Source organism: Scaptodrosophila lebanonensis, unplaced genomic scaffold, assembly GCF_003285725.1.
Source record: "Scaptodrosophila lebanonensis strain 11010-0011.00,11010-0021.00 unplaced genomic scaffold, SlebRS2 tig00000024-arrow-pilon, whole genome shotgun sequence".
NCBI classification, from domain to species: Eukaryota; Metazoa; Arthropoda; class Insecta; order Diptera; family Drosophilidae; genus Scaptodrosophila; species Scaptodrosophila lebanonensis.
The window spans coordinates 2,049,231-2,072,598 of record NW_022060538.1 but is presented as its reverse complement, the minus strand read 5'-3'; the positions used below and the strand labels follow the sequence as shown (position 1 = coordinate 2,072,598).

The 23,368-nt window shown below is 42.0% G+C and overlaps 1 protein-coding gene across 4 annotated transcripts in view; it reads right to left on the bottom strand.

The window, feature by feature from the left end:
* The window catches only part of LOC115620510 (polypyrimidine tract-binding protein 1), a 217,378-nt gene that overhangs the window by 84,311 nt on the left and 109,699 nt on the right, over positions 1 to 23,368 (bottom strand). Inside the window, exon 8 of one of the 4 annotated variants that reach the window (XM_030513769.1) lies at positions 11,067 to 11,108. The exons of the other annotated variants lie outside the window; for them this stretch is intronic. Coding sequence (XP_030369629.1) covers positions 11,067 to 11,108 — 42 coding nt within the window. The remainder of the gene's footprint in view (positions 1 to 11,066; positions 11,109 to 23,368) is intronic. 4 annotated transcript variants of the gene reach the window in all.

Sequence of the window (23,368 nt, the reverse complement as noted above, 5' to 3'; positions counted from 1 at the left end):
GGCAGGCATCTCAGTCGACTTAGCCTTCGCAGCCCTCTCTAGCCAGCAACCTCTCTCGTTTTTCTTTCAAGTGCCTGGCGTTTGTTTCAGCTGTTTGGCTACGCCTTTTACCTAATGGATTTGCTACTTTTCTGCTGCCTGCCATTTTGAGGTGGCGTGTTTATGCTAATGACTTGGCTGCTGCCTGCTGCCTAGTGGCTGCTGACTTGACGGCCTGCCTGCAATCGGAAGCGGTGCAAAGTGGCAGTTCAAATTTGACAACAAACTCGGCGATGGCGCAACAGCCTTGAAAGTTTTCGGCGTTTACACTTGGGGCTTGGCTTAGTCAAAACCCTTGCAAATTGCGTGCCTGTCGGTTCAACCCGGTTCTACTTGGGTCAAATATTTTCACTTGCAATTGAATAAAGACGTTGACTAGACCACTACTACTACATTGTCGGCGGTTGAGCATCAATTTTGATTTCCCAAATGATTTGCATTAACATATTTAGTGCGCATTTTTCATCCCACCTATTCCCACCCACACTCCTCCTTCTCCACCTCCTCCTCCCCCTCACACCAACCCATTTTCCAACCAATTTAAAAGCCACACACGAGCCCACAAACCCACAACCTAGGCACTGAGCCCAGCGCAGACAAGCGACCGACCATAACAACATGCGGGCTGGTTGAGTTTCTTGCTCGCTCTTTGTTTTTACCCACACACACGCATGCATACACAGACACACACACGCACACACAACATGCACAAATGAACTATTGTTTATAAACAGCCCGTGTGTTTGCGTGTGAACGGCTAGACAGTTGCCTTAAGTTTTTGGCCCGGCGACCAGTTGGCCAAGTTGGCGTGCTAATGCGCCACATGGCAGCCAGAGCTGAGCATGTGAGTGCGCATGTGAGTTATGGGTAGAGCCGCGCACAGTCCGACTTTAATTAGGAGTGACGCAAAGGGAGGCAACACTGCCAAAAGCGAGGCTGGCTTTAAGCTTGCATAATCCCACCAAAAGCTAATGAAAATATAGCCAAATGGTTAGGGAACACAAGACAACTAATCGGACAAACAACCGTGATGGCATCGTCTAAAAATACTGTTGAACTCAAATTGGAGGAGAAGCGTCCTATAGGCCGGCGAATTACAACTACAACAATTACAAGAGGCACTCCGAGTCGATGATGCCTTTAACGACGTTAGAAGAGTGTGAACTACGAAGGACTAGTTACCCGAAATGAACGCATAATACACGCCTTAAAAGCAAGTGCAAGTATGGAACGGCCTATTTCTCAGTATGTGAAATTGTTTTGAATCAAGATTAATTCCATTTAGGAGCACTTGGGTGGTTACTTGATTGCATGCTGGTATTAAAACACCCGAGTAAATATGGAATTTACTCATTCAGTATCATCGTCACACGCACACAGCTGGCATTGCTGATATTGACAGCGGCTAATTGAAATCAGCAGAGATCAGTCAAGCACTCAAGTGTGTGCACCAAACATCTTATATCTGTTACACTAGTTATCTTATTGTTAAAATAGTTTTGGCGAGAAAGTTGTTTGTAAATTGTTTGCAATGTAACTGAATAAAGGAGAACTTGCAAAGTCTACCAAGTTTTCCGTTTTCAGATTTCAGTTGTGAGTTTTCACCCAATACTGTTTAGGGAAGAATGTGCAGTAAATATTCGCGTGACACACTACTGCTTTGGAAGCTCATCACTAGCACTGGCGACCCGGTTCATTTAAATTTGGCGCAGCGCCAGCAGCAATGAGCATTAAAGTTATGGAAGCGCGTATAGTTTTACATACAGAGCATACATACGAGTACGAGTATGTATATATGTACATATATGTAGACTCGTATGTCTACACCCAACGTATCGTCTGCTTATCCGTCGCTTCGTCCCTCTGCAGTTGTTTTGTTGTTGTTAAGTGTGTTAACAGGGCTTATATTACACACTCATACAGTCAAACACACAAACATACACACACACACACACAAACCCGCCCGTCTTATTAGCGTTAAACAACGGGTGTGCATGTTGTTCATTGAGCACACTTGACATGCATGGTACATGTGTACGGACACACAAACGAATGTGAGTCTGCTGCTATGTACATACATACATAAGTATGTATTCGTACTTATATATAAATATGGTATGTTGTGTGTGCGCACGTCTTTAAAGTGTTTTGCGCTACTTTAAGTTGTAGCATACTTTTGTGCGACGTCTGACAACATCCGTCGTGGAGAGCCAGGCGCTGGCACGGCAAGGCGGCCAAAGCTGCACCTATTATTATTTAGCTTCGCTGTGAAATAAAAGCCGAAATTACCTGCGAGTAAAATATATGGCAGTCAGCACAAATAAAACATGTACGACTGTGTGAGTGCGAGTACACATCACGATGTGTGCGTGTACGTGTGTGTGTGTGTGTGCGTTTCAAAGCAAACAATATGGCGACACGCAAAACTAAGCACGCACGCTCGCACGAAAAGAATATGTGAGAAGCAAGCAAAAGGGAAACCCCAAACAAAAAACCACGCTTTTGACGACTTTTCTTGTCGCAGGATGGGTTGTTGTTGCTGTTGTTGTTCCCGCTGCTGTGAGCATGCAAGTCTTTCATATGTACTGTTGCTGTCAACGCCAGCAACAATGTTGCTGGCAACAAAAACAGAGCAGTGAATGGAAGCCGCGATTTATGTGCGGCGGCGCATTTGGTTCAGTGAATGAGTTCGTCCAAGCGTGTCAACATTAGCGCTAGTTGCGCGAAAGTGGCCGGCGACAGGGGCATGGGGAAACTTTCAACAAAGCAGCTACAAAAGCAACATTCAATTATGGCGAGGCGTCAATGTGTGCGGTGTGCTAGAGCAGGCACTTGTATCGCATAGCAGGCATCAAATCTGTAAAAGGTTACAGTCGAGCTTCTTCAAGATGGAAACGTTAGGACACCGTTCTAGGAAATACTTGTAGGCTCAGATAATAAAATATACTGCGGGCTTTCACGTCCTTTCACGATTTTTTCACAGGATCTCCTTACGAGATCCCATGTTTAGCATCATATCTTCAAGTATATTGTATATTCTATAGTTTCGAACAATTGTGAATAATTTATATTTTATTGTTGATGCCTTGGACAATTTTTGAATTCACCCGTAAGGTACTACTAGCTTAGCACATTAGGTAACTTGAAAACTTATTTCATAAAAAAGTACAATAAAAAAACTAAAACAAAGGGACTAAATTAATCCAACATGTTAAGACTAGACGCTGAAGGCCCTATTGTAGAGAGAGAGAGAGAGAGAGAGAGAGAGAGAAATAGAGATTGAAATGTTTATTTTGGACAAGTGCGACTGTGGTTCTTGTTGCTTGGCATTAAGTTGCATTGTTCTAGTTGCCATTTTTTGTCGTTAGGCTTTTTGTTGTACGGGTACGTCTTGTTTTTTGTTGCCATTAAGTCACGCGACGTTGCCAACGAAAAAACAAAAATAAAACACAACCAACAACGGCAACAAACAGCAGAAATTGAGTAACCACGAGTACACCACGTGAATGAAAACGAAAACAAAACAAACTCGGAAACCAAACAGAACGCCCAGCCAGGCACGGCCATCTAGTCGAACTTTCACGCTAAAAACTTTCGCATTTCTTAACTAGTTTTTGTTATTGTTTGTTGTTGTTGCTGTTGTTGCTGCTGCTTCTGTTTCTGGTGGTTGCTTGACGGCGTGCTGCTCTGCACAAAATGCGGAAAATTAAATTGCCCTCGCGCGCACTTCCAAAAAAAAGATGAGGGCGTACTCACACACCAACACACACACACCCACGCACACACACGCACACTCAGTCGCACACAAACAATAATTGAAATAAACACTTAAAAAGTTTGCCGCTGCACGCTGCCTGACTGCCTCCTTTGCTTCTGGCCATAGTTGTTCTTGCCGTAGTCGTCGTCGTATTCCTATTCGTACTCGTAGTTGTCCTTTGCTTTTTGTTGTTATTTGAAGTTTGTGCATTGAAATAGTTTTGCTGGGCTTTTAATGCGCCGCGTGCCATTGCAGCAGTTAAATTTTATTAAGCAGCAACACAAAAGACAGATTTTGAGTTTTTATAACCCAGTTTGCAGTCCTTTGTTTGTTGCTGTTGTTGTTGCTGTTGCATTGTTGCCGCCACCTTTAAAAGTAGACACAACTGTAAAACTGTTTACTTTAAACGTCCATCCGACAAACTGCATCAAGGACAAGACAGCAATAACGAAACTTTTGCTTTGCCTACTCTTGTGCGTTGCTCTGCAGCTGAAAATCTAATTAAATCTAGGGTGGAGACAATTTCTAAGCATAACTCATGGGGGGTGTTGTTTAAGCATAAGTGAAGCATAATAAGGAGAGCAAATAAATTAAAAAACATAATTACTGCTCTTCCTACTATCAAAGCGTTTGGGTTGGAAGCTTATAAAGCAACTAAGCTCGGATACAACTAAGCTAATAAACTAAATGAATTGAAACCTTAACGCTCTTTAGTGATCACTTTCTCTCTCTTTAGGTTATCAATCTGTAGCTGATCCCCAACAAATCCCATTAGGCCGCGAATCCTGTGATTACCAATGAACTTCGCTATCACTGCAATCAGTCAGAATCGTGCTAGCCTTATTTTGTATCAACGGGAAACTGAGTTACGGAGAGAGTACGCAAAAAGGAAATTAAAATATTTAAAAAGCAGCCTAAACACTTATTTGGATATTCGAATTAATATTAGTTTTAATTGAGATAAGATTATTCATTCATGGCATACTTGGGTAATACACATGCAGTGCAAACATTTTGCATCAGCTCTAGGTTCACCGGGTGGATCATTAGGGAATTACTTATGAGCACTACACTATTTTTGTCTGTACAGCTGGTTTTTTGGCCGACTAAAGCGAAGAAAGTGCCTGCGGCGCCACAACTGCCCAACAACGATGGGAGGAATAGGCTTTTAATTTATCAACGATTTTGTTGTTGTTGCTGCTGCTGTTGTTGTCGCTGTTAGTCAGGCATGAAGACAACAAAGCACCACTAATTAATTTGATATTTTCTCTTTGTCGTTGTGGCTGCCGAAAGGACGCAGGCTAAATAGCAAGAATTAATAATACAGAAAAAACATTGCTCATATCTAGGTAGAGTCGGAAATGTGCACAAAGTGGGCGATGTAATAAGGCGCAGATACTGCTCATAAAATTGTGCTTTGTTATATTAAGCGCTCTTTTTTCCTTTTGCTCTTTTTTACGTACATTCCATTCAGTGTCCACCTAAAATTAATATCAATTTTTTTTCGCTTTGTCTATGAGCCGCACATTATTATTGCTGTTATGTTGTTATGCTGCTGTCGTTGTTGTTGTTGTTGTTGTGGTGCATTGTGGTTATTTGTGGCGGCTCTGAGGTAGAGGTAGAAGTAGATTATAATCAAATGTATTTTGTGCATATTTGCGCGCTTGCCTATTTTTTCAGCGTGACATATTTTCGTTGCGTGCTTTTGGGCGCTATGCATACATATGTCCATAGGCCTTTGCACGGCTGTTTTATTATATTAATGGCAATTACTCATAATTACACGCAAATGGAAAACGCGCTCGCCTTCGCGCTCTCTGTGCGGCGGCAATTTACTTGATTAGAGCAATAATGAAAAATATTTCACATATTGTGTTATGGTTTTCATTTCGTTAGAAGACTGACCAGCGGTCGAGCGAGTTACGGGGGTGAACCACCGTCTCCCTCCAGCCCATTGTTGAATATGTTGATTAGGGTTGGCTGATTTAAATAACGCTGCACGATTGTACAAGCAAAGGTGCCTTGCCATAAATCACCAGAAGGCGATGGTTAAATCAGCTGCAAGCAGAGAGACAAAGTTGTAGTTGTTTCCAGCTCCTTGGCCGTGAGCTGCTGTTGTCAGATCTGAATAACACTTGAAAGTGAAAGGAAGAAATGTATCTCACAAGAAAAAGAAGGCGCGTGTTTCTGTCCGTCTAAACGTTCAGAATCGTTTGTCAAAAGCTGGTAGAAACAAAAACATTCAAACTTGTGGATAGCTCCCCATTATGTTATGTATACGCCACTATATACGATCAGTGCAAATATCAGTTATAAAACCTCTTGTATCCCCCCTACTCGATAGGAGAAAATGTACACTTGGAAATCTAAACTTTATATTAATGATGGTATGAACACCGATAGCGTATAAATCATTACAGCTAGATACTCTAAACTTGATATTCTATAGTAAGAGCAAATTTAATATTTAGTAGAAAAATTACTATTGTAGAGTCCCATTATAATCTTAAGTTATCATATAACTGCTATAGGAATGATAGGCGCAAGAAAGTAGAAGAGCTCTGACGCAAAGATGAACGGACACAGGGTATTTTTGAGTTTTTTAAGCTGCCTGGGAGATGGAAATTGCAGGGTATCCAAAAGTCGGCTAGCTCTCATTTGTCGATGAAGTACATTTAAGACTTGCGTTTGTTATTTTTGCATTTTTTCAACTTGATATTATTTTCGCTTTCAAATACAGACGCCCCCCACACACACACCACACACCACAAGCCTAGGTACATGCTGATACGACTGATAATAGAAGTTTTGGGGGCAAGACAAATTATCTACATTTTTGAATGGGGGAGGGTAGAGTAACTGGGAAACAGCAACAATTACAATCAGTGTCAGGCAAGGGCGTCGCGCAATTGGCGCCTTGCTGTTTGACGTGTCCGGGTGCTGTACGAGTAAAGAAAAAGCAGCAGCAAAGCAAAGGTCAAAGTGCAACCTGAATGGATTGTCTACATACTGTTTTCAACGTAAATTGTCTAATACAAGAAACCTGGCACACTTTCACGTCACGGTTTTGCCAGCGCTCCCAGCGACTTTGCATGCAAAAAATTCGAAATGCGTTCCTGCCGAGATCTCAGTGTGCAGCAGAAGCAGCAGCAACAGACATCGACGTTGCCACCAATATAGCTAGGGAAAAGGTTGCAATTACCGTTAATGAGTTTAATGCCAGCGGCGCCTGTCATCGTTTTGCTCTTTGCAGCATTTTCCTTTGAAATGTCTTATTCGTTTTACAGGTTTTTCTTCTTCATTGTAACCCAAAAGCATGCTTTACTTTTTGTTAATGAGCCGGCGCGTCCATCCCACAGCTTGATTTTTTTTAAAGACTACTCAAGCGTTCGTTCCTAAACACAACAAAGTTGTATATTTTTTCTTTTCTATTTTTTACAAAAGCAGCAACTCTTTAGCTATAGCTTGGCGTTTTCCCGAAGTAAAATATTTTACATTTATTTACACTTGACTTCATTCTGACAGCGGCAACATCGCAAGGAGCCCGAGAGTAAGCAACAAGTTTGTGAACTTGACTTTTTGCTGTTTTTCTCCTGCTCCAGCCCAGCCGGCTAACAAATAGAGGCAGCAGGCAGGCACTTCATGTCAAGCAGCAAGCGCTGTGGGCTTCCTTTGATGGCCTGAAGTGGCATGGAGAAATTACCCTTTTTACTTGCCACATTAATTTGGGCACATTCTCACATTTGACCGGTCTATTGAACCATTGAGTTCCGTTGTAGCCTGTAAACTTTTTGTTCGATGCTAGTCTGTTAACTTTAGCTGCAACTCATGCTGTTGAGGTGAAAAGCAAGGTTAAAACGTGAAACCAAGTAACAGATAAAATAGACTAGGTGTACATTGATTTCTAGTTTCTTTCTGCCTGTGCTTGCCACACGTTTGGCTAAAGGGAAATTTATTTACAAATAAGATTTACTCTGAATACACTGTGTTTTTGAATGACACTCGAGTTTGCATTAGATTTAGTCAAGATCGAAGCAGTACATCATCATAAGGCTGACAAAGGAATAATCGACCCAAGACTATATTGTTTATCACGATATCGTAACCAACAACCACTACACAATGGTTATACGCGTAATGGGTCACTATAATCTGAACTTTCTTCGAAATCGGTGCACTGTATATCTGCGAAAGTAAATGGCCTCTGGCGATATTAAATAAAAGCAAGACCAGTTTAATCATAATTGGTCAACTCCAAAGCTAGTTATACACATTAGTAGACCTAGTAACCCGCAAAATAATCGATGTTGACTGTAATCAATTTTTGTTTTGCGATTTTCTTAAAAACAAAATCGATTAATCATTAACTGAAAAAAGTGAATTCTTACTGACGTTTTCGATGGGATTATACATTATCAGAGTCAATTTCTAGTAATGAATTGCAAATTAAAGTATGCATTTGACTTAAAACGATTAATCGATTCACCAAAAATAAATCGATGTTTATCAAGAGTGTGAAACATCGATCAAATCGATTCAGACTCGACTTTCTTGCAGCTCTACTCATAAACAAGCTCAACAGCTGTTGTTGCTGATTCAGCTCCGATTCACTTCTGTACTCTATTCGCGCGGGTTAAAGATTTCTAGTTTCATTATCTGCTCTTGTTTTGGAAGTTACTTTTAATTGAATGAGCTAGCAACTTACATCTACTATATGTTCGATGCTGCTGTGCCAACATTTGACAGCTGGTCTCTGACCCAAGATTTTGTATTAAGCGCTGTTCTTTGATTTGGTTTGGCTAACCTGTCTGCTACCTTGGCAGCTCGTTTCTCTATTTTATTTTATTGACAAATTACTGCAAAATAAGTTGCTTGACTAGAAAATCTGTTTACACTTCGCTTGCTGCCGTCTGCCCAGTGGTAAACTAATTACGTAATGGCCGGTATCTGCCTCAACATTGAACTTTCAATCGGAAAGGTGGCACACTGCTACTACTTTTAAAATATCTTTCCTCTGTCTTGCTGTTTATATATAGTTAATTATATTTGCAGGCAAACTGAATTTGTTGGCAATCAAAGTCAGGGGGCAGGAGTATAAGTGCTCAACAAATAGCCGAGTCGGAACTCAGAAATGCAGACGACAATAGGAAAGCAAATATCAAAGGCTGTTGTGCTCTTCAGCTGCCGTGTGTGTGTGTGTGGGGGTGTATGTGTGTGTGTGTAGCTGGGCGCACTGACCGCATAGAATCCTGCCTGAAAATCCTATTATAAAAATGCCACAGCCAACGACCTCGGATTGGAGTAGATTCAGCTTCTACAGTCGGACACCACCCAAGCTTAGTCTTTTTAACAACTGTCAGAGCCAGTGGCATTGTTGAAGCCTTTTGGAGAATAGTGCGACATCTCACATATATTAATTCTAAGAAAAGTTATCAGCGGTGCTAAGAATGCCAATAAATTACAGTTTCTAATATGCGCGTGATCTTATTTAAAAAAGGGTAGAACTACAAAGTAAGTTATTTGTAATCAGCATGACAAGCCAAATCGTTCTAGTCACGTGCGTTCGTCCATCTATATTTCACCAAACTTGCCTACTCCCTAAGCAACATGAGCTTTTTATACCCTGTACCCAAAGGGTGCAAGGGTATATTAGTTGGAACACACAGAAGGAGGCTTGGTAGACCCCACAAAGTATATATATACTTGATCAGCATGACAAGCCGAGTCGATATAGCCATGTCCGTCTGTCCGTCTGTCTGTCTGTATGAACTTGGTATACAGATTCTCCTGAGACCGAGAAAGGACGAGTTTGTTCATTTTTTCTGATCCACCCCCCCCCACTTCCCCCCTATTAACGATTTTCTATAACTCCAGTAATTCTTGAAATTTTGAACTAAAATTTGGTAGACACATCCAGTTAGTAATTATATATCCGTATACCAAGTTTCATTATGATAGAATGATCGGTTATATATAAAGTTATAGCCATATAACCAGGCCCAATGCACACATACATACATATGTACAAGTACACAAACACGCATAAGGCACGATTCTGATGTAAATGTAAATGTATATGTATGCATGCATAGAATATTTTATATTTAATTTAGTTAATTAATTAAATTAATTAAGTTAATTAATTTAATGTAATTAATTAATTAATTTAATTACTTTTTTGTGGGGTGGTACAGGGTATTTAAGGGTTGAGCCTGCTCGACTTTAGCATTCCTTTCTTGTTTATTTTTCAAAACGCCTTTTTTACCAAAATTCTATCCTAAGCAGTTAATTTTGAATTTATTAGCGAATCAATCTTATCTTATCAATCCCCAAAAACTGAAGCAGAAGGTTCACTCTTCTTCTGCCCATTCTATTCGTGGTGATATCACAGCATATACACAGTGATGTTTGACTATCGGGCTTGATCGACTAAATACCCAGTTTGATTATTCTGGCACTTCTGGCTTCTACCATTGAACTGAACTTATGGGTATTTCATACCTTTGCTCTGAACAAGTATACTCTTTTTCCATAGCGCAAAGTTTTTAATTCTTATGCTGAGCTGTTCTTTCTGTCTGCATTTATGACAGCAATTTCATACTGTGTCGTGGTCGCCGTGCGGCAAAGCAGGCTGGCGACCAGGAAAACAGTCCGGACATGGCGCTCGTGTGTAAGAAATGTAAACTAAAGTATTTTATGGCATTAAAGCAGCAAGAAGGCAGCAGCAAGCAGGCTGCTGACGAACCTGGGAGCGAGGCGAACCGGCAGCCAGGTAAGTGCCGGTCGCACTGCAAATAAAATTGCATACTATATGGCGCCAGACAAGGCAGACAGACAGGCAGGCAGCCGTGGAGACATGCAGGCATTCAAGACGCGCCACGGAGAGAGGACGCTTGCATGCGTCGTCTGGCATGTCGGCTTCAAGTGTGCACAGCAAGCAGCGCGCAAGCAATTCGATGAAATTTATTTACAGTTAAAAAGTAGACAAGAGCCATCTATCTCGCTCGCCCCATACATGTATGTAAGTAACTCCCAACCAAGTGTGATTGTAGATTTATTTAAAATTCAATTATGGCTGCGTTTGTCTGCTCGAAAAGTACAATTGCAGTGTAGTCTCTAGAAGTCGCTTGGAGGTTCTGGCAAACGAAGTGATTTGCTTTTGCGCATACCCCTCACCTTATTTTATGCAGCCTAGTGGATGGTGGGTCATTGGATTCGGATATGGGGATAATTTTGCAATGGTCTAGGGGCAAATGAATTGAGCGCTTACCAAATAATTTAGTTTATACAGAAATTGTTCATCAATCCTTACCTGTAAGAAGAGGGAGAAGTGTAAACATATTAATAAATTGCATATTTTGTGAAGCTACGTACTTATTACTAATGTAAGACATGGACATATTCAATTACAACGACTTTTTGGTAATACACAATATAAAATGCATGTAATTACTATTCTCTTTCATACGAAAATTACTGAGATGTTATTGAGCTAGAGTTTCGCTGGATCAAATGAAAATTGGGCGCAGAATTGGCGGATATGTGAAACGAAACAAAATGTAACAAAATTTCTACTATGTTTAAATAATTATTTTGCAATGTTCCATGTAATCGATACTTACAATTTAGTGGTATATATTTAAGAAAAAGTGCTAATATGGGTTATTTTAAAGGCAAATCATTTCTTGAATATACAACACACTTGTTTTTTTTTGCGGTTTTCCCCTGCCTTCATAGACTTCACATTGTTGTGCCTTCTCTCTCTTTCCATGGAATACATTGCCGACCTCATCTCGATTTCATTCTAATTATAATTGATGCCATCTTGCTTGCCTATAATTTGAATAAAATCGCACCCACCCAATCTATCTAAAGAAATCTCAATTATCAATTTTATCGATTTCCAAAGTAAACCCAAAGCCAGGCCTAAAACTGCTTCTGCTTCTGCTGCTGCTGTTGTCCGCCTCTTCTTCGCCTATTTACGACATATTTTGACGCTTTTCGCTTGCCTGTTATTCTACTTCGACGATGATGAGGAGGTGACGACTACGACTACGACGAGGAAGACGATATCGAAAACCTTAGCGAAATGATGAAAAAATGCACGAAAACAATTATGATAAAATGCGTGAGCGGGAGAAGACGGTGGGACGTTGGGACGGTGGGGTTGGGATGTCGCAGAAAGCAGGACAGAAGGTAAAGCAGACGATGCTCGCGCACTTGTGACAAGCTGAGCATGGATAAAAGCAAATTATGATAACAATAAAGATTTAACTAGAGAGGAGCGAGCGAGCTCAGAGTGGGAGCAGGGGAAGCAGCAATCGAGCACAGGACGACTATGAAGTGGCAGACGTTGGAGTTGGCGGCGGCCTGTCGTGTCGTGCTAGACAAAGGCAATGGCACATAGCGAAACAAGGACAATTTAAATAGACATTTATCTTTCGAAACGACAGACAGGCAGTCAGGCAGCCAGGCAGGTTGTGCACCCACACAAACACACACGTACACATACGGCATACACAGGACTGTAGAGGTACAGGACACGCGTAGTGCCGTTGCTAGACCGCATGCCTATAACAAAATTACCGCATGCTGCCGTCTGAGCCTGATACTGAGACTAAAGGACTAAGGAGGCTGCGGCTACGGCTACGGCTGATCCATTACGATGACGATAATGTGCGGGGTCGTATAACCTGCCGCAGTCCCCGATTGTCCCTTACCAGTCGATGGTTTGTACGGCGGGTGCGTTTAGCTCTGTTTTCTATGCGGCATTTGTTTGATTTTATTTATGCGCTTTCGTGTACTTTGTTTAACAACAAACGCAAGACTTGGCTGTTGCCTTTTTCTTTGCCTACTTTTTAGCCCTGCCGATTGTTGTTTTTATTTGCTTTCCAATTTTGTGTACAACAAATGTTTCTCAAAGCATAAAAATACTTTTACATTAACTTGTTCTAGGCACATACACACACTCCCACATATACATGAAAGTTGAACAACATTTGGTCGATGCTGCGTTTTGGTTGCTTTTAACGCTAAACGACTTTTCTACTTGTTCTTGTTGCTTTTGCCTACTACTGTTGCGTCGAGGAGCAGGGGCCAGACCAGCCGTAGCAGCTGAAAGCGAAAGTAGCGCGCAAGAAAAACAAGTTCGCGAAAAGCAAGAACAAGAACGAGAACAAGATGAAGGAAAAAATGAAGACTTCTGTATGGAAAGTGTGTGTTTATGCGCGAAGTTTCGACCGAAATGTTTGATGTGGGCGGCGGAGTAGAAGCAACATCATCATTATAATCATTATCATCATCATCGCGCGCTATATCAACATCATTTGCGTTAAGTGGTTTGAAAGCAAAAGCTAAACATTTATGATGTGGATAATGCATTTGCCATTTATCTGTGTCTGTGTGTGGGTTCGCACTACGCGCCACGCTATTAAATTGCAATAAACTCATTTCTGGCACGCTGCCAGACGCAACAGATTTTTCCAACCAATCACTTACCATACTCCTCCCTTCTCCACAACCAGTTGCTCTAGCTAGGGGCCTAGTAAAAAGCTCAATGTCGCTGCCATTGTTAATTTCCCTGTCTGTGTCACACACACACAAACACACTGCCTCCACACAAACGCAGGCAGCATATGTGGCGGGTGGCAAAAAACTGTTGCATACTTTCAGGCTGCCGCCACGGTTTGCCGCTTAAGTTAATAAAATTTTCTGGCGCTCTACTGGCATGTATGTCTGCTGATAATAAAGGCAGCAAAATAAAATAGCAACAGAAATAAAAAGGGCAGGCACAGCTACGTTCGCATATTTCATAGCTACGTGCTGCGATTTTGTTCTTCCTTCTGTTCCAAGTATTTGTCTAGGCTACAATAGGGGAGGGGGGATAAGGAGCAGGTCGGGGCGCATCGAATCGACATTGTTGCGAAGCTCCTTTGGCCCCCCAATGGTTTGTATAGATTTTGGCATATCGATAGCTGGGGCACAGACACACACACAGACGCACACATAAATAAACAAACACATTTCCTTGCCTGCTGCGCGTTTGTCTGCGGGTAGCGTGCTGCGTCCTGCTGGGGGAGGAGGTTGGGAAAGGGCCTATCACTTTTATGACTGCTGGCGAAATTTATGATTTCTTTTCATGGCAAAGGATTTGCTCTTTGTGTGCTCGTTAGCATTCGCTACCTGGGTACCCGAATCTACTACAACGATCTTTAAAATTTCTCGGTGCAACAATTAAGTTGCCGTAAATTTGCATTCCAATAGAACGAAAAGAAGATTGGGCAACAAACCGGTGGGGAATTATGGCAATTATAACTAATTAACTGGTAATGGAGCGCCAGGCAATCGGTTGTTAAATGCGAGAAAGAAACAACAACGTTCAGTATCAGTGTTCAAACAGGCGTCCATAAAGTTAACTAAACAGCAAGTTTCCTTTGTTTGTTTTGTTGATGAGACTACCAATGAACTTGTCGAAAAGCGTTCTTGGGCGGAGGGGCACAAATGTATCTCTATTCAATAGAAGAAAAAGACTACAAAGTAGGCAAATACGAGCAAAAGTAGCACGCACATCAGCTTCCGAGCAAAATGATTTGCATAGCAACAAACAAGCAGCGCAGGGGCGGGGGGGTCAGCATCTACTCGTATTTTATCGCCTCCATTGCCTCAGATCTCTGACAGCAAAATCAGCATGTAGCATAGTCTGCTTTATAGATGGCCAGTGCAGAGGACGTACCTTTGAGCGGGGTCGCTAAGCAGTTTAACTATTTAGAGGAGCAACAAAATAATATACACGAGCACTCATACTCTTAGTCATTCCTGCACACACACACAGAGAAGCACACGTCGTGTAGTTCAACAATGTGTGCACTATGGCAACTTCAATTTGCCGCATGCCGCAGGCTGAAGTGTCAAAGACATGACCATCACCGCTTCTCCCGCATGGCCCGACCCGGCCCGGTCGCAGAGCTACATAAATGTTGACAAGCTAATGAAATGTGAGCAGGTCTCGGGCCCAAGTGGTGGAGTGAGTGCTGAGTGGGGAATGAAGAGTGGAGGGGCGATCCAAAATTGATACACTGACGCAACTTGAAGGACTGTTTCCGCTGCCACTGCTGTTGCTGACGAACTGTCGCTCTTGGCATTGTCAGACAAATCCCAGGCGGAGGATACCCCGCATTTGGATGGGGGCGCCATTCAAGTTGGTGTTCAGACATTTGCTTATGCAAATCGAAATTATAATGAAATCAAGTGGAACAGTTGAACTACGAGTATTAGAGAGGATAGAGATGGAAGGCGCGTCGAAATCGTTGAGTGGACAAAAATCAAATATCCGATCAAAGGCTACCATATAGTAACCGAAAATATATCCCTTATTAGTATCAACACCAGATCTAACCAACTAAGAAATTCAATAAATGTTAGTATATCTTTATATTTACTTAATTAAAATTAATTAAAATTAATTCATTGAATGAAACATCAAGCTCTAAAGCATTTCGTTCTTGGCGTATTATTCTCGGTAATACGCAATTATATCCAAGTCCATCCTATTAGTACAGTTTTTCAGGAAGTTATGGCTTTGTTGTGATTCAGGTGCGTTCTACAAACAAGCAAACACGGTCGGCCTGTCCGTCTGTCTGTCTGTATGAACGCACCTATCTCCGAAAGTATAAAAGCTGAAGCCATCAAACTTGGTATACAGGTTCTTCTAAGTGTGGGGAAGGATAAGTTTTCGTTTCGTTTAAAACTTTAAAAACCAATGTTACTACATTATATACCATTAATACCGAAACGAATACAGGTATAAAAGACGGGTGTATCTCTGATAAATATAATAACAAGTACATTCTGGTAAAAATTTACTGCAAAAGTAGGCCTCCTTGGACTTACATCTGTACACATCTGGCACTGCTTGATAGAGGTCAGAGGGTTCTGCTAATGTGTTTATTTTTCCAAAACTACAACTCTCGCATATTCTTTGTTGTATCGGTATTATTCGTATTATTTAGTATGCTAATTAACTTTCAGGACTGTTTCCTGATACAGTCGTAACAAACACAATGCCAAACGCCCCTGTATTATATCTGTTGCCCTCTCAAATAAACATCCCCCGATCTACAGTTAATTTCCGTTCAAGCATCACGTCGACCACCTAAATAATTTTCCTCCAATTGAGCTGCATGTCACAACCAATAGGCAGCCGACTTTTACTATTTGAACGAGTATCGAAACCCACACAAACACACACACCCACATACACACACATACACACACGAATGCTTAATTCAAAACTGAATTCCAAACAATTTGCGCAGTAAACTGTTGGACGCCCCAAAGACATGAGTGGTAAATCACATCAATATGTAAAAGCAAGAGCGTCAACAACAGCGGGAAGCTGGCAAAGATGTTTATCTAAGAGTATAGAAATGGGGAGGGCGGAGAGGGGGGCCTAAGGCCGAGTAGTCCACGTCCACGCTGCCTACGATTTGCTATGCAATTTTACACACTTGACCATTAAACGTAACCATTGGGAGCAGTTTGCATAGCAATGAGGCCAAAGGCGGACACAGAGACACACAACAGAGAACACACGGCACACATCCAGACAGAAGAAAGAGCATAAAAACATAAAAATGAGACGATTCAAGGCGAGTGGAGTTGAATCTAACGGCCAGTCGGTCAACTTGATGAAGTATGAATGATTACGTCAGACCGAGAAACGAGAAACGAGCAACAGCATCATCAACATTACCAAGAGGCCAACCGCATTGAATAGGTGTAGTTGACTGTAAAAACTTCAATGAATAAATTTTTGCTCTCCTTGTCAGTGGGTCTGGTCCGAGTTTGCTTTTGGGTCTTGGTCTCGGTCTGGGTCTGGATGGTCCGGCATAAATAAGTCAAATGGTCACACATTGTACCGGGGTGAATAAGTAGAAAAGGAAATTGATCGAACAAAAAATGCTCATAAATTGATGTGGCATACATTTACATACTGGCAAAAATATTGTAATTGAGAAGCGGTAAATTTTCCAAATGTGTGCTTGCTGTGCAGAGTAGGCAACAAAATTTATTACCACCAAGATAAAGCCAAAGACACTGGAGACAGCTTCAGCTTCTCGACGACTTTCAATTTAGCCAGCCATTTAACCCATTTAAGGCCCACACGATGGTGATGCTCGTGCTCGTACTATGACGATGAGCAGGAGATGAAAGAGAAATATGTCTGGTTGCAATGATGTCAAAATTAAATAAAGAAACCTCCTGACACTTGACGATTTGTCATGTTGACACAATAAAACGTCACACAGCAAAAGTTAAAGTAGCCCCAGAAGCATATCTGAGGAGCAAGCAGAAACAGAACCAGAAAAAAGAAATTCTATGAAATTATGACAAACTGTCTCGAAAATGCTGAAAATACTGTTAACGTTTTGAGTGAGCACACAAGCAGGCAAGCAAGCAGCAAGCCCGCAAACAAACAAACAAACGTTCAGTAAAGTACGAGTGGAGTGGAGTGAAGTGAACGGTGTACGGCAAACGGCAAAAAATGAAGTCGAGCTGTTGGCTGCTACCATTGTCGACTAACGTGGCGTATGAGCAATGTCTGCTGCTGAAAATGATGAAACAGCAGAAAAATATGCTAAGAGGGGCTGAACTGTGCTGGGCTGTGCTGGGATGGGCTGGGCTGGGCTGCTTGCAGGCAGCATGCAAATACAATGAACTTGACTGGAACGGTTGCCGCTCACTAGCATTGAATGCTGACGGCAGGGGCGGGTGGCTGCATTTATGAGCATAAAAAATTGGCGCTGGCACATTTGCCGCATTTACAGCTCACACTGAATCACACACACAATCACAGCATTAATTTGCGTGTGTAAGTGTGTTTCATGCAGACAACGCTGCTCAAGAGGACGGCGACAGAGTTGAGGACAAAACGACCAAACGGAAATAGCCAAAGACGACAAGTGACAATAGCGCACCAACTGCCATTTTTTGTGCCTTAGCAATTCTTTCTTCCCTTTCTCCACTATACGAATAGTTGAGTCCTTTGCCGAGCGAGAAATTGCGCAACTCATCAAAAGTCTGCCTTCGGCTGGCATGAAAAGCATTTCGCATTTTACATTTATGCACATAAAACTAGCGGAAAATTTGATGTTGACAAAGGTGACACAATTGTCGTCAGTTCTATGAATAGTTGCTGCTGCCAGCCCCCACCCACCCCAACGACGTCTCTTTCATCGTAAATATGAAGAGACAGGCATTTAACTTGCAGCTGGGAGTTGTGCATAACCTACTATATTAATAGTAGCCGACTTGATAAGTCCATTTAAAGGCGGCCACAAATTAGGCATAAACGTGTGTTTATGGGGACAAGAAAGTCAGATCAAACGCACACACACTATAAAATATTTAATGCCCTGCATAAGGTTTTGCATAATTAAAGCCCTAAAACGCAAATGAAATGCTGCAGCAGAAGCAGCATCAAAACTTTGCTCAAAAATCTTCAACAACTTTTCGGCATAAATTTCTGACATATTAATTTGACTAAAACACCAAAGGCAACGAGTGTGTATCCGTATGCGAGTGTGCGTGTGTGTGTGTGTGTGTGTGTGTGCAGCAAGTGCTGATATTAATCAGCGGCCGCACACAAGCGTGCCGCAGCCAAACTGCAGCCGAATGTTGCGCGCCCGCCTCGGCAGACGAGCAAAACTTTTCGACAACTTATTTTCAACAAATTAATTTTCTACCCACTACTACGAGGAGCCGCAAACGGCAGCAATAAAAACAACAATGCCAAGCACTTGTAAAAAATAAAAATAAAAAACAAGCAACACATCCACTGTCGTCGCTCGTTGCCATGTCGGCTATAGATGCGCGCTTAGATCGTGACACAAACAAGCGTGCTGCATTCTTGTCTTCACATTTCCAAGATTCCAATGTATTGACTTGCGTATACCCTGCACCCAAAGGGTAAAAAATTTCGTCTACTTAGGTTGGTGCAACAAAACAAGCTATTGATAAAGTAAATTACTTAAAAAAATTTTCCTTCAAGCTTTTTTGAAGGCATGTAAATTTTGTATTTATTTTAAATTATAGTTTATTTGGACAACAAGCAAGTGGCTACTATTGTCTTGAATATATGTATCAACGGATCAATACATCCTTCTACCCAACTGATCTCCAACCCTGAGCAAGACTAGGACCAACTTGGTCTATGTGACAAAAAATGTCCTACAAGTTTAGGCAAAACTTGAGACATCATTGCGGCAGCAGCTTTAAGTCATGATTGGAGTATTTTGGTAGGTGCGAGCAAACCTCATTAACAAGCATTAGGGTCTACCTAAGCAGCATACAATATGCAACTTAGGTTGCATGTGTGTGTGTGTGTGTGTGTGTGCATGTTGATAGAATTGTGTACATTTTGTTAACGTACATTTGACGCGCGGTATGCGCCTGTGCGCGTTGAAGCGTGTGGCATATGGGCCTCCCATCTCTCTGATAGCCGTACACCCTACCCCCTCCTGTTGGTCGTTCAACCGGTCGTTATGACATCGATGCTGATTCAGTTGCAGTTTCCGCAACGCTTTTTGGATAACTTGAACTCGAAGCAGAGGCCAATTTTTTGTTAGTACGAAGTTTATATTTTAGGGCCTGATGTAAATTTTAGTTGCCATCCATAAAGTTGTATATGACCCCACACACACACACACACACACACACACACAAACACACACCCCGATTCCCATAACCACCTCATCCGTCCAGGCCGTAGTCTGGTAATGTAAAACGAAGCAAATTGAGTTCATTTGCTGCTCGTGCACAAAACTCATCATTAGTATCGCTTTTCAGCGCACTTGCGCCGCATGCGAATGAGGAGTTGACTGTTTGGGGTTCGGACGTCTGTCTGTCTGTCTGTCTGGGGCCTGTGGCCTTCCCCTGCCTCACCTCACTTGCCTCTTCCTCTATCGGTCGCATGCCATGTGCACGTCAATGTGTTTGAGTTCGCATGAACATGTAATAATTACTTTGCGCTAGGTGTTTCAACTCGCTCGTGAGCACATACCCACACACACCCACACACACTCACGGACACACATAGACACATACACTAAAAGTTGCACACAACTTTTAAAAGCATACTTCGCGCCGTTCTTGCGAAACTGGAAGTTGACGCGCGCACGACTGCTTCCCATGTACAAGTATAAGTGTGTGAGTGTTAGTGTGTGGGTGTGTGTGTGTGCTAAGCGTGTATTAGTGGAAATTTAATATTGCAATTAATACAGCAACAAAGTGTGCATTGCATATTAATAAGTTAGTTTGCTTGTGCCAACGAGAGCTTCGCGGTCATAGTCGTAGTTTATATGGCGAGCGTCAAAAAGTTGGTCAACACGCCACGAGGAGAGGTTAACTGCTTACCTACTGCTATGCCGCGAAATGCCATCGGGGTTGTTACAAGTAGAACTATATGCGACTGAGGGTACACACACGTGTGTGTGCTTGCCTCTGTGCGAGCCAATGAGTGCGCTCATGTACGGTGGATTAGTGCACACTGACATCCACAATTTCTCTCATAAAGGGCAAAGTTTTAAAACTGCAGATGCTCGAAGGGAGCAGCAGTAGATTGCGTGTGTGTGGGTGCGAGTGATAGAGGACGCGTTTTAATGGTTTTGACGTGTTTGACTCGGTCCGGTACATTCAATATTCATATTTCACCTGCAACTTGAAGTAAAAATCACGTAAGCACAGCACTCGTCAAATGAGGGCACAGATTTAGACAAAATTTAAAACATCTGTTTTGGTTGAAGACCAAGTATGTTCTTCAAACCATGTTCTTCCTATATCATAAATTGTCGACAGTATTTTTGTAATCTTATCCACTAGCAGAGCAAGTATATTAGAGTAAGTATGGAGAGGAGATGCCTCCCATAAAAACATTTTCCAACGCCACCTTTTTTTTTAAGTCTTTTGGCGAAAAGCATCTTAATGATGGCACCACTTCTTCATGAGAAACGACTGAAACTTAACATTTACATTGGTTGCGAAAAAGTTTTTAATGCGCTTAGTCGTGGCCGTTTAACTGAAAACTTCATTCACGCTTTCACGCAGTATCGCACAGACAAGAAAAACTATTTGCACAAACAACAAAGAGAAAAAAACCAGCGCGCCCAAAGAGGAAAATCGCCTTCAACGACTTCGGCAGATATACTCGTAGCTATGAAACGTTCCAGTGGACAACAAAAGCGCAACAAAAGCAATTTAAATTTTGCCGGCGGCAGCAGCTGAGCGAACATTGTCCACTGCAAGCAGAAATTTGATTTTGAAAAAGAATTTTTCTCATAACTTTTTAATTTGTAAAAAGTGACTCACTGATTAGCGCAATTCTATTAAAAGCACTGCGCCATACACACAAACACACACATACACATCCCAAATGGGACAAAGTAATGTGTCTGTCAATTGCCCGAAAAAGTATGCTTTAATTTTCAATAGCCCCAAAATCGATATGGCCCATTTATTGGGCCTCTGTCCCTGCTGCTGCTTCTGAAATCATAACAATGCCCTACCTACTCAGAAGCCTTGAGCCGCCACCACGGCCCATTACAGCCGTGCGCGGCCCCTCGACCGCTTACTCGTAGACCCCTCAGACCCTTTGCTTTTGATCAATGCAAAAAGTATTTGGTGTACATGTCTCTAGGGTTGATTTATCTATTTAATCGACAATGTCTTGGGGAGAGATTTGGGGGCGCATCGCTAACAATGAATGGCTTGGCTTGATGTGTTGTAGTTTTTGTTGTGTTGTAGCTTGTCGTGCGTACGCTTAGCTGTCAATATTTAAAACGTTGTCCTTGTTAGACTGGAACAGAATGCTAAAGTTGTTGCTGTTGTTGTTTTTGCTGCGTGCGCAGCTGCTGCCCACGGCAGCTGCCTCAGCCGTTGCGTGCTTAACAAGAGTTTATTGAATTTTATTTTCTCATCTCAATTTGATGTTCTTGTTGTTAGCAGACGAACGGACAGGACGACAGAAAGACAGACAGACAACCAGGGAGAGAGAGAAAGAGAACAGGCAACAGGGGGCACAGACGCAAGCATCCACATTTTTGACACTCGCCCTTGCCGTCACCATCCGACCGTGATCGACGCTGACATATTGCCATCTAAGCTAAGTTTATAGCCATTGCATAGCATACTTTTTTGGGCAACAGCAACAGCTATGGCAGCGCCTAAGTGCATTTAAATTTCAAATTGTTTTTATTGCTCCACGCACAAAATAATTGAAATTTTAGTTTAAAAACACTTTGCTTGTAAATCGCTTATTAGAAAACGCGGCGAACGTTTTCATAAATTTTGAAGTGACGACGCGTCGGGGCGAGCGCAAGTTTGCGCTGGTATGGTCTGCTGTCTGGTGTGCAGCAACTTCAAGTTTTTCGATTACGGATTAATGTGATTTTTTTTATTTATGTATTTTATGTTTATGTACTTTTTTGTTTAGCTCATGGGTCGTGCTCTGCTTTTGCTGACCCCGAAGCCAAAGCTGAAGCCGTTTGTTTGTCTGGCGCGGTGGCGAATGAAAGTTTGATGAATTTTTAAATTTGAAAAGTTTATTAGGGCAGAACATAGGGCTTGTTGTGTAGTATATCCCCAGCCACACCCTCACCCTCACCCGCACCTCCAACTTGCCCAACGCTTATTAAAAGCAACCACTGGCCACACTTCAAAGAGCCAGCTACTTTGACACTCTGGAATTGTTTCCTCCGCCCCTATTTCGATTGCGCTGTGCGTGTGTGTATTTGTGCTTTTATCATATCTAATTCACAATTTAATATGTTTATTTGAATTGGCGGCTTTCAGTTGTCGAGTGTCCACATTTCATTTTGTGTTTTGCAAGCGCAGCCACACAGTAAATCTAGGCTTCGTTCTTTTCTTTTTTGTTGTTGATGTTGTTGTTGTTTCTGTAAAATATATTAAAATGTGCGTTGTACACAAATTTCTATTTGCTTACAGCTGTGTGCGTGCGTGGGCGCTTTCATGTTATATTCTGTCATGCTTTGTGACTGCACACACACACGCACACACACACACACACGCACTTGCCACATGCAAACAATCGTGGGTGTAAGCAAGTGTCTCTCTCTCTCTCCCTCTCCCGCTGTCTATGTGTGTGTGCCTCGGCAGGTTTATTAACACCTCAGGCCTGTTTGCCTGGCACTTTGCATTGTTGCTGCGGCTGCTGCGCATTGTCAGCAATAGTATTAAGCTCATTTTCATTTGTATTTGTATTTGCTCAGGCATTTTTGCTTTCCGCATTGTTGGCAAAAATATTTGCACATTAAATGTTCGTCACAGGCCGCAGTAATGGCCCAGACCTGGGCTATTCGTCCAGAACCGAGGCAAAAACAGAACATGAACGGTTCACGGTCAAATTATGCGAAACATTTGGCAACACGACGCATTGTTCTGTGTTTGTTTAACATAAACAACAATCTGAAAATAATTCAATGCATGCTGAATCGCTCTCCCAACTATTCGCACACATATCGAACATTGCAACAGTACTAACAACAACAACAACAACAA